General features: G+C 50.4%; 2 protein-coding genes across 3 annotated transcripts; one reads left to right on the top strand and one right to left on the bottom strand.

The window, feature by feature from the left end:
* Positions 1 to 7: 7 nt before the first annotated feature.
* Positions 8 to 10,340, top strand: RGP1 (RGP1 homolog, RAB6A GEF complex partner 1). Of its 2 annotated transcripts, XM_030292763.2 has the most exons (9): positions 8 to 143; positions 530 to 664; positions 1,047 to 1,183; positions 1,695 to 1,778; positions 1,883 to 2,032; positions 2,307 to 2,453; positions 2,658 to 2,785; positions 2,998 to 3,187; positions 3,974 to 10,340. In XM_030292763.2, the coding sequence occupies exons 2-9, from the start codon at positions 549 to 551 to the stop codon at positions 4,195 to 4,197; spliced, it is 1,176 nt and encodes a 391-aa protein (XP_030148623.1). In that variant the 5' UTR covers positions 8 to 143; positions 530 to 548; the 3' UTR covers positions 4,198 to 10,340. The 2 variants fall into 2 exon arrangements, with proteins under 2 accessions (XP_030148623.1, XP_030148621.1); XM_030292761.2 differs by having other exon boundaries at positions 2,307 to 2,785.
* On the bottom strand, positions 4,415 to 5,406 carry LOC115499046 (microseminoprotein, prostate associated). The gene is made up of 3 exons (XM_030292767.1): positions 5,277 to 5,406; positions 4,942 to 5,050; positions 4,415 to 4,605 (listed from the first exon to the last, which is right to left on the bottom strand). Exons 1-3 carry the CDS (start codon positions 5,404 to 5,406, stop codon positions 4,425 to 4,427), a joined length of 420 nt encoding a protein of 139 aa, XP_030148627.1. The 3' UTR covers positions 4,415 to 4,424.
* Positions 10,341 to 10,942: the final 602 nt, after the last annotated feature.

Consider the following 10,942-nt stretch of genomic DNA (forward strand, 5'->3'; position numbering starts at 1 on the left):
CGGGACAACCCGAGCCCCTTCCGGTCCGATCAGCCGGGCGTTTCCGGTCGGAAGGCGCTCGGTGGAGAAGGGGGGCTGAAGGAAGTCCCGCCTCTGCCGCGGACGCCGCCACGCACTTGGCCCGGTCGTGGAAAGGCGGGCAGGTGAGGGCCTCGGTGTGCCGAGACCGGGTATTCGACCGTGTGAGGTGCCCGGGCTAAGGGCACGAGGTGACGGGCGGTCGTGGCGTTGGGCTGGGACCTGGAGCCTGCAGGGAGGTTGGGGAGGCTGGTTTGGGGGTTCCGGGAGGTAGGGGGACTAACTCGGTACTGAGAGGGGCGGGGGTCTGGAACCCAGAGAGACGTCCTCCCCCTACTGGGTCAGCTGCCACCCGTACTTGCCATCCACTTTCCCGCACCCCAAAGCCAGGCGCTTCACTTAGACACCGTACTGGTGGCCGCTGGTCTCCTCTGTCCTGGCCCCAAGGTTCTCCGCAGACGCCCCTCCCTGCCATGGTACTGACCTCTGACCCCCCCTTGTTTCCTTTTAGATCTGATTCCGGAGCTGCCATGATTGAAGTGGTAGCAGAGCTGAGCCGAGGTCCTGTGTTTCTGGCGGGGGAGGCGCTGGAGTGTGTGGTGACAGTCACCAACCCCCTGCCCCCCACAGCCACTTCTGCATCCAGGTGGGGATGCAGATACTGAAGGAGGTGGTTCTTCTGGGAGGAAGCCTGGTTTCTATGGTGCTAAGCCAGAGCTCAGATTGCCCTGTAGCACACCACCACCTTCTTGCTCATTGTGCTCTCATTGTAGGAAAGGGCTGTTGAACTGAACGTGTGGTTGACAGAGCCCTCCACGCTCTCTTCTCCCCTTCCCCATTTCCATTTTACCCACAGTATACTTCTTTTTAATGGATTCTCTTTGAGGTTCAGGATTCCCCCATCCCTAAGACAGCCACTTCACCATGTTGGTCTCCTCAGATGGTGTGGGGGGGTGGGGGGGGAGTTTGGGAGAGCATTTGTGAGGTCAGGAGCTCCCCTCTGATGCTTTCTTTTCTTCTTCCCATAGTGAGGCTTTGGCCTGGGCCAGTGCCCAAATCCACTGCCAGTTCCATGCCAGTGAGAGTCGAGTAGCACTACCTCCCCCTGACTCCAGTCAGCCAGACGTCCAGCCTGAGAGCCAGACTGTCTTTCTACCACACCGAGGTTAAAGATGGGCATTTGCCTTTGGAAGGGGGTGGAGTCATTGTCACCTGAGAGTGAATTTGTTAAGTTGTTCTAGTGGGTCCTTATAGTTTCTGTCATATTGGGAATGTTGGGGAATGTAATTGTTGTTTTGGGGGTATATGACTGTTTGTATCTTACAACAAGAAAATAAGGGTAGCTTACTTTGGGCTGCCCCCACTTGCTGTGCTAGTTTCACCTAGTACTAGACAGTGTGGGTCATTTTTTTTTTTAATTTTTTTTTTTAATGTTTATTTGTTTTTGAGACAGAGAGAGACAGAGCATGAACAGGGGAGGGTCAGAGAGAGAGGGAGACACAGAATCTGAAACAGGCTCCAGGCTCTGAGCGGTCAGCACAGAGCCCGACGCGGGGCTCGAACTCACGGACCGCGAGATCATGACCTGAGCCGAAGTCGGATGCTTAACCGACTGAGCCACCCAGGCGCCCCTAGACAGTGGGTCATTAAATTGCAGTCTTTCTTATCTCTTTCAGGTGAGAGGGGTCAGTGTATCCTTTCCACTCCACCAAAAATCCTTTTCTGTGATCTGAGGCTGGATCCTGGAGAGTCCAAATCATGTGAGTGCCTATCTCTTTCCCACCCCTGGATTGCCTTCTAAGGCTCCTGGAGGGAGGACTTCTCTGGCTGCCTCTGGCTGGCCTGACTACTACTTCCCAACCAGACTCCTACAGTGAAGTGCTGCCCATAGAGGGACCACCCTCCTTTCGGGGTCAGTCAGTCAAGTATGTCTACAAACTGACCATTGGCTGCCAGCGTGTCAACTCACCCATCACTTTACTCAGGGTCCCTCTGAGGGTTCTTGTGCTGACAGGTAAGTAAGGATTCCTGGAGGGAAGGGCTGGGGAAGAACCTCACCAAAGCAGAAATGATCTGTAGAGGGCCTGCGAGGGGGGCTGGAGGGAAGCTTCCTGGTCTTAGTAAAGGTGCAAGTTGGAGGGTGGGGGGCGGTTTCTGGAGACTAGGTTGAAATGTGTACCTGGGATGTGACTCCCCTTACCTTCAGCCGTCACAGGTTGGAGTCTAAAACCCTAATCTCTACTGTCTATTCCCTCCTAGCACTACCTTTCCATCTCTTCTCTCTGTAGGCCTTCAAGATATCCGGTTTCCCCAGGATGAGGCTGTAGCCCCATCTAGTCCATTCTTGGAGGAGGATGAAGGTGGGAAGAAGGATTCATGGCTAGCAGAGCTGGCTGGGGAGCGTCTCATGGCTGCCACATCCTGCCGCAGCCTCCGTGAGAATCCTTTCACAATTGCCCTCCCCCATACCCCCATATTATTACTGTCTCTGACAGATTTTCCTAATTGCCGTATGCTTCTTGAGGATTCACTGATACTCATCCCACATTATAAAGAAAAACCCCACCTTGGCCTCTGGCTCCCAGCCCTTGGTACTCCCCAGTGTGGACTCCAGGCTCATAGTGTCCCATTCTTCCCAGATCTATACAATATCAGTGATGGCCGAGGAAAAGTTGGGACATTTGGCATCTTCAAATCTGTATACAGACTCGGCGAGGATGTGGTGGGGACCTTAAACTTAGGGGAAGGAACTGTAGCTTGTTTGCAGGTGAGAAGGAAAGGGGATTTTTGGGGTGCTGGGCCTGGAGGGCTAGGGAGGAAGGAGGAAGGGCCTACATAAAGAGGGGTGGTATGTAGAAGTGAATAGTGTGGTCACCCAGGGTCCTTTTGGTAAAATAGCTTGAGATTGGGCTCAAGCCTCTCACCTAGAGTCCTTATTTTCAAGTGCCTGCTAGCAACCACTTCTCTTCTTGCTCCCAGTTTTCAGTAAGTTTACAGACTGAGGAACGTGTACAGCCTGAATACCAGAGGCGCCGCAGGACAGGGGGTATCCCCTCTGTCTCTCATGTGACTCATGCCCGGCACCAGGAGTCCTGCCTACATACAACCAGAACCAGCTTCTCCCTCCCCATCCCTCTCAGCTCCACCCCAGGCTTCTGCACAGCCATTGGTGAGACCCAGACCATCATCGGCAGGGGGGGGCGGGGGGGGGGAGGGAGTAAAATGCTGTATTTAGGTAGAGTGTAATGGGTCCTGATTCCTAACAAACTCCTGGACATACCCACACCCAGCCTCCGACATGTAACACTTTCTCAGACATTCAGTCTGTTTCCTAGATGCACTAACTTCTAAATTCTTAAGAGCTTTACAGATGTCCTTCACTGCCCCTACCCACTGAGACCCTATGATGCACTGATCTCTGATTCCCCAGCGTGTTTACTTTAATCTACCAAGTCTTGGGGCGCCTGGGTGGCGCAGTCGGTTAAGCGTCTGACTTCAGCCAGGTCACGATCTCGCGGTCCGTGAGTTCGAGCCCCGCGTCGGGCTCTGGGCTGATGGCTCAGAGCCTGGAGCCTGTTTCCGATTCTGTGTCTCCCTCTCTCTGCCCCTCCCCCGTTCATGCTCTGTCTCTCTCTCTGTCCCAAAAATAAATAAACGTTGAAAAAAAAAAAAAATTAAAAAAAAAAAAATCTGCATTCTCTAAAAAAAAAAAAAAAAAAATCTACCAAGTCTTGACTGTTCCACACTTAGATTATTAGATGCTTGACCTTGCTATCCTGTTGACATGTTTCTGGTTAACACTGGATTTCTTTAGAGAAATCCCTGATCCTAGCTCTGTGACTTCTTCTCTTCTTCCTGAATACCACTTTTTCCCCCCATTTGCTAACCATATCCTGCATTGGTTTTTACTCCTGCCTTCTAATGCCTCCCCACCTTTATCTGTTTTTTTCCACAGTGTCCCTGAAGTGGAGATTGCATTTTGAATTTGTAACCTCGCGAGAACCAGGTTTGGTGCTCCTACCTCCCTTGGAACAGCCTGAGCCTGTCACCTGGACAGGGCCTGAACAAGTGCCCGTAGACACCTTCAGCTGGGACCTTCCAATCAAGGTGCTGCCCACAAGCCCTACCCTGGCCTCATATGCAGCCCCAGGCCCCAGCACCAGCACCATAACCATCTGAAACTGACTCACCACGACGCTATCTTTCTTCAGGATACTGAGAACTCAGCACCTGGACTCTATAGTAGGGCCCATTTTCCCCACCTGGGTCCAGTGGCATGGACAATGAGAGTCAGGCTTTTAGCTGTAGCATTAATTTATTTATTCAGAATAAATTGGCAGCTGCTAGTGGTTTCCCTGGAAGTGGCAGCAGCAGTGGGCAGTTAGCGGAAGGGTGATCGGTTGAGTTTAGTTGGAGTGGGGAGCAGGGGCCCCAGGGGCAGGGGTGTTGGCTGAGCCCCATTCGGGGTCAGGCCCTCCCCCTTTGCAGGGCAGCCGAGGGTCAGATTTTTGCACCAGGGAGAATTGACAGGTTCCTGCCTCCTGACGTACCTCACACCCTGCGGGGAAGTCGATGGGATGCTGAGACCTGGGGAAGCAAAGCATGGGAAAGGAGTCAGCATGGTGAAGGCCCCCTTTATCCCTGCCCTACTTTCCTTCTCTGCCAGCATTCTTCCCATGTCTTTAGTGCCCTCTTGTTCCCTGTGACTAAGCCCTGGCCTGCCATATATGGATTTTTTCGTTTCATAGCAGAAATATTTTCCCTCCAGACCGCCCCCTACATCCCTCACTTCGTAGCCTGCAGCCTTCTCTCTTTCTCTCACTCTTGTTGGTACCTTCAGGTTCAGCCAGCCTCATACCTCTATTCTGTTCATTTTCCCACCACAACAGTCTGGTTATACCCTGGCAGTCTGTGGTCACTCACGTGTCACAGCAGCCCACACCGACGGGATGCAGACAGGTACAATGGAAACAGTCCTTGCGGAGCCAAGACTCACCGAGGCTAAAATATTTCCCTTCATAGTGGCAGGGGGCTAGGGAAGAACAGGAGATGTTAGTGTGTGTGGGAGTGGTAGTGGCAGACAAAAATCACTTGTGGTCTGCAGTGGGAGAAAGTAAGTACACATCACCTCCATATTTAGTCTCTCCAATTTCCGAGCTGGAGGGAGTCTGGGTTTTCTGATAGAGGATCATCTCTAAGCCCCCCTCATCCCAACTCCCTCTGTCCTCGGCCTTTCCAAATACCTCCCCCAGCTTTACCTTGAGCTTGAAAGTAGCACTTGCTGTGGACTCCTGGCTGCTGGAGGAGCAGAGATATCACCAAGCAGATGATCCCCCAGCTTCCCAGGACTCCCTTCGCCTGTCCAGACCAGAGCATCATTAGGGTCATTCCTGCAGCACAGCCCTCTCGATCCCTTCTTGGCCTCTGTTCCAGACTACTCTGGTCTTGTCTCTTTGGCTTTTCTTTGTTTTTCTCCTTGAGTCTTAGTTTCTGTCTTTCTCCCCTGGGCTCCTGTCTCACACCATCTCCTTGCCCTCTGCTCTCACAGGCTTGGGATGTTTATAAAGTGAGGACCCTGGCCCCCTGCTGAGCAGAGCTGGAAAAGCTGTAACTCTGTTTCCTGAGGTGAGGGCATGAAAACAAGAGGTCTAGCTTTAACAAGCTGTGAGAGCTGATTCATGCCCCGGCACAGCGAGGGGGAGGGAGGTGGCCATGGAAGGGGCACTGACTGGGCACTTCCCCAGCAAGGAGGTGGGAGGGGTAAGGGCCCCCAGGTGGTCCCCACATCTCTTCCCTGACCTGGAGAGGAGGAAGCATTCCCCCCCCGCCCCCAACACACACATACACACCAGGGGTGTGTGTGCTGGGATCCTTGCCTGGACCGGAGGGAGGCATTTCCTGGGGATGGCTAATCCTGCGCTCCAGCCAAACCCAGGAGCTGCAATAGGGTGCGACAGCCAGAGGCTCCGGGAGAGCGAACCGACACCTGGAGTGGAGAATGTTTCTCTCAGACCCTAGGGCAGAGTCTCCCTGAAGTATGCTAGAGATGTGGGTGCTCCTCCGAGATGAGGAGGTGGGTGTCTCTTTTGCACAAGCCTACCGGGGATGCACTTTCCATTGCTCAGTACCCCCAAACATACGGCACATGCAAGATCTTCCCTTATCTGGGGACAGTTCTTTTAAAGAGGGACATCTCTGAATACTCTACTGGTATGAGTCACTCCAGTTTCACAGAGGTGCCCCTGTTTCCTCTAAGAACGAGAATTGAGGAGTCCTTGATGTCCTCTTTTGGGTTTCCTGCAGGCTCTGGAGAACCCCAAGATGGGTGATTAAGACTGTAGGTTATAGAGTCAGACTACTTGGATTCAGATCCTGATTCCACTTAAGAGCTGTGTGACCTTGGGCAAGCTACTTCAACTCTCTAGGCCCTTTTCCTTATCTTTAAATTGGGATAGTAATACTAACTCAGGGTTGTTGTGAGGCTTTAAATGAGATGATGCGTGTAATGCTTTTAGCACTGTCCCTGGCACATGAGCCTCAGGAAATGGTAGCTGCTGTGGTTGGTGCTAAAGCTCAGATAAAATGGGGAGACATTCCTTTGTTTGAATGGTATTGAGCAGCTCTGCACAGCTGAGGACTTCTGTCGGAGGCTGCTATCTCCTATCACAGACTTCTGCCCTTTGTGCATTCGTGCTCCATGTCACCCTTACTACCTCTGGTTTGAGAAAAAAGTGTTGGGGGTAAACCCACTTTTCCTAGGTCAGTCAGTACCCTCACTTCTGCCCTGGGAGAAGGTGTCAGTTTCTCATCCTTCCAGGTAACATCGGGACCCCTGCTTTTCTCATTAGGATTTTGATCCATTTCTTCCCATCCCCGCTCATGTGAACTCTCAAGTTCTCCTATTTGACCACTCTAATGCCAGCCATCTCTTTGGTACTAATGACAACTTTCTTTCGCTTTGCCATACTGCAAAGACCTTTTTCTAGCTGTTCCTTTCCTGTCTGGAGGGCCACTTTGACCTTCTGTTTTTCCAAGTCTCCAGTCCATTTTACTGCAAGAGTCTCATTCCCTGCCACCCAGTGGATCAGATACAACTACTTCTGGCTGACCTTTTTAGAGGGTCACCCTGCCTCTCTCCTCTTCATTCAGAAACAACTTCGTCTGTCCACCTCAGACTCCCTATCTGTCCTCTTCCAAGTAATGGCTTAAGTGGATGGAGATGCCAACTATATGTACCACATGTTCACCCTAGTCAGGTCTGATACCTTTTCTATTTCAGAGGAGTGCCAAGAGAAAAAAGAAAATTCATGGCTGAAGCTGGGTGCCTTGATGTAGGCTGGTGTGTGGGAAACATGACCCTGGACTGCTCTCTTGGCTGGAGCAGGTGGATTAGGAGTCCTTTCTAGCACAAGGGCCCAGAAATCTTGTCAGTGGTCAGTAGCTCTGCTGCTACCTTTCTGGGGAAGGGGGGCCCTGCTGATACCCTGGAAATCTGGGGCACGGAAAGCCTTTTGCTCCTGCAACCTGGAGCCGACCCAGTAGGGGGCAGACACGACTGGGGAGCTAGGAAGCTTGAAGGTGGTGATGATGCCGGTAGGCAAAGGGGGCCCAGTAGGGATTGGTGTGTGTGTGAGGTAATGGGGACAGAAGTGGGGGCCACCTATAATGAAGATGAGGTAGGCATATGGGCAGGAGTAGGGGGCTTCTTTCTAGAAAGAAAGCCGGGGGCTGAGTCGGGATCCTTCTCACAGAATTTGGGGGAGGGGGGCGTGTCGGGGAGGTGTTGGTTGAATCCACTTGCATTCCTGTTGGTGTGCACGTTCTTGTGTGCGTCTCTATAGCCGCTTGGGCCCCGAGGCCATGCTTGTGGTTGCTGTGTGTATGCTTATGTGTAGAAGAGGTCAGTGGTTAGGGCCCAACTCTGATTCCTGGGGCCGCGGCCGTTGGGAATGCCAGTTGCGGGGAGGGGGGGGGGCGCGGCCAGTAGGGGGTGATTGGCGCGCGCGCGCTGGGACAGAAAAAACATCCGCCGGAGGCCCGGCCGGGCGGCGTTCCAGCAGTGCCCAGCAGGCAGGTGCGCGAGGCGAGGAAGTGAGCGCATTCCGGCCCCCCGGCCGCCGGCCCTCCGGTGAGTCACCGCCGACCCCTGCTGCCCGCTGCCGGATAGGAGGGACCGGCCGCAGAGGGGAGATTTGGGTGGCCGGAGCACCTGAGGGTGGTGGTGGGGGGAACCCCTTCAGGGTTACCGTAGCGCTGGGGAGAGTAAAGGGAGGAAGGGTCCTGTGGGGTCGAGGTCCTGGTTTCACCCCAGGCGCGAAACCCCTAATAGACACTGAATACAGAGCCCGTGACTGAATGGAGGCAGGCAGGGAGCCTCCCTTGGGAGAATCTTGGGGCAGGGAGAAGGCCCCAGAGAGCTCGTGTGGGAAGGGAAAGGGGCCCTGGGCAAAACAGCAAGTGGGTGAGACTGTCTGGGGAGGGGAGGAGTGTGGGGCTGTGGAGTGAGAGCACGGTGGACTGGAGTGCTGGAGGATCACAGCGCCAGTGTAGGCCTTGGCGAGCCAGAGCCTGTAGATGAAAGGAGACTTCATATCAGGTAGGAAGCTGGAAATGGCCAGACCCCAGACATAAGGTCTGACCAGAGGCCTGTGTGCTCGGAGAGTGGAAGGTAGGTTTAGGGGGTGGTGGGACTTAAGGTTAGGTAGGTACCCTGTAGCCAAGTCATTAAAGGCTTTGAATGCTGGGGTGAGGAATTTGGATTTGGCCTTGCAGGTGGCAATGACGGCCTCTGAGCAAGAAGAGTAGTGACTGACTTAAAGGCAAGGTTATCTGTGTGTAACATTACTGCCTCCCATTCCGTCTTTGCTGAAGAATTAGGCATGGATATGCTAATTTTTATAGTCATTTAACACTGTGTAACTGCATTTATCAAACGATTAAGTGTTGGATTTTTAAAAATAGTAAAGTTGAAAAATCTGATTCAATATTTGATTTAAAACCCAAAGTTGAGGCTATCAAGATTAGTTACATGGCATTATCGTGCTTTTGTGCCCCCTTTTCTCGCAGTGACCTGAGTGAATTCTGTTTCTAGTGCCTCAGTTTTGTATCAGCACAATCCTTCTAGTTTTCCCCTCCTTCATCTTATGGTCTTTATTTTTAACCTTAACGTTCTTCTGTGCAGCCATTTAAACTGCCCTATAACCCAAACCAAGTAAAACATTTCTTGGAGTGGGCACTGGGCTACAGTATACAAATAACCCAGCTTTACATATGTATTATATTATTATCTTCTGTGCACATGTATGTAACTGTGGAGTTTCTGTGTTTAGCCTGTGGCTGATAAATAGAGAGAAAGCTAAATCTGTTTTATTCACAATAGTATTTATATAACAGTACTTATTAGTCTGATTTCTAAAATCAACTCTATGATGGTATTTGTCTCAGAAACTGACGCTCATTCTATCATATCATGATCTTTATATTTATTTTATCTTGGGCTGAAGGCAATTCCAAGAATTAGGATTTTAATAATTTATTTTAAAGATCTTTAAATCCTGCAGTTGCCTTTGGCCCCAAACAAGAAAATCTGGGTCAGTTAATTTAAAAAAAAGAAAATGATTTACTATATTGGGCCCTGCTGCTTTCTCCTGTGCTGTTTCAGTCCCAGCCCTACCTTATTCCCAGTGGCTTTAGCCTTCATTCCTTCTTTGCTCTGCGGGGCATCTTTAGAGGAAAACTTCACACCAACTTCCTCTACCATAAATTCTCTCCCTTCAATTCTACACTTCTCTTTGCCAATGTACACCACTACTTCTTCATTGATTTTTTTTTTTTTTTAAACCTACAGCCCTTTCTGGCTCTTTTCCATCTTTAACACTCTCTTGTTGAAATCTTCTCTTTTTCCTCCTTTCTGTTTGGTAAGACCTTAGATTTTTAAAAGATTGGATTTTATTATTTATTCTGCATGATCTGTCTTCCTCTTCTCTCACCTTTTTCTGATTTGGGGCTGTTTGTAAACCCTGTTATGCTTGCTTTAACCAACGCTTCAACCTTCCCGTTGTGATTAAGCATTCTTCCTCTAGGTACAGCAGAAAACGCTTATGTTTCCACTCTTTTTCCTACAAGGAAAAAAGGTTTTCAAATTTACATCGACTTCAGCCTCTTCTTCCAACATTTTGCATCCAGCAGCATGACGTGGTCAATTGTAAAGTCCGTTGAGTGACTCCACTTAAGCTTGATGTTGTGCTAGGCACTGAATAGTGAATTTCACAATCCTGGCACCAGTTTCCTCAGCAGTTGCCAACAATAGATGTTACCACATGCGTGCGTGTGAATTCTCTCGTGTATATGCTAAAATGCACAGATAGTATAACAAGTCAGTATGTGTGTATGAATATATGTTCAGGATATTACATTATAATCAAGGTAAGTGCATTTTGGGGTAGAAGATGAGGATGGGTAAGTTGATAGCTAGGATAGAAGGTTAACAGACATCATCCTTTGGTATTCTGTATTCAGATGAGAAAGATGAGTGGAGCCATTCCTATACAGATGAGATCACACGAAGGAGGCTGAGTTTCAGGAGTTCTGAGAGATGACAAGCAAGGGTTTGGTGAACGGCAGGAGGATGGGATAGAGGGGCCAGAGTCCAAGAACATTCCTATACTCAGCTGGGTACTCTCTCTGGCAGAGAATAGAAAAGATTGTCTGGTTGTAGTAGTGGTTTCAACTATGATCAAGATTCCATTAATAACCCATATTGAAGTTTTCTACCTTGTCTCTGTGCCATTTGAACCATTCTTAACAAGTTCTTATCATTTTTTTTTTCTCCTTACGAACTATTACGTTCATGATAGCCCCTACCACCAATAATTAGCCCCTAGCTAACCACCATTAATTTTGACTAAATTACCTGGCTACTCAC

Source organism: Lynx canadensis, chromosome D4 (assembly GCF_007474595.2).
Source record: "Lynx canadensis isolate LIC74 chromosome D4, mLynCan4.pri.v2, whole genome shotgun sequence".
NCBI lineage: Eukaryota > Metazoa > Chordata > Mammalia > Carnivora > Felidae > Lynx > Lynx canadensis.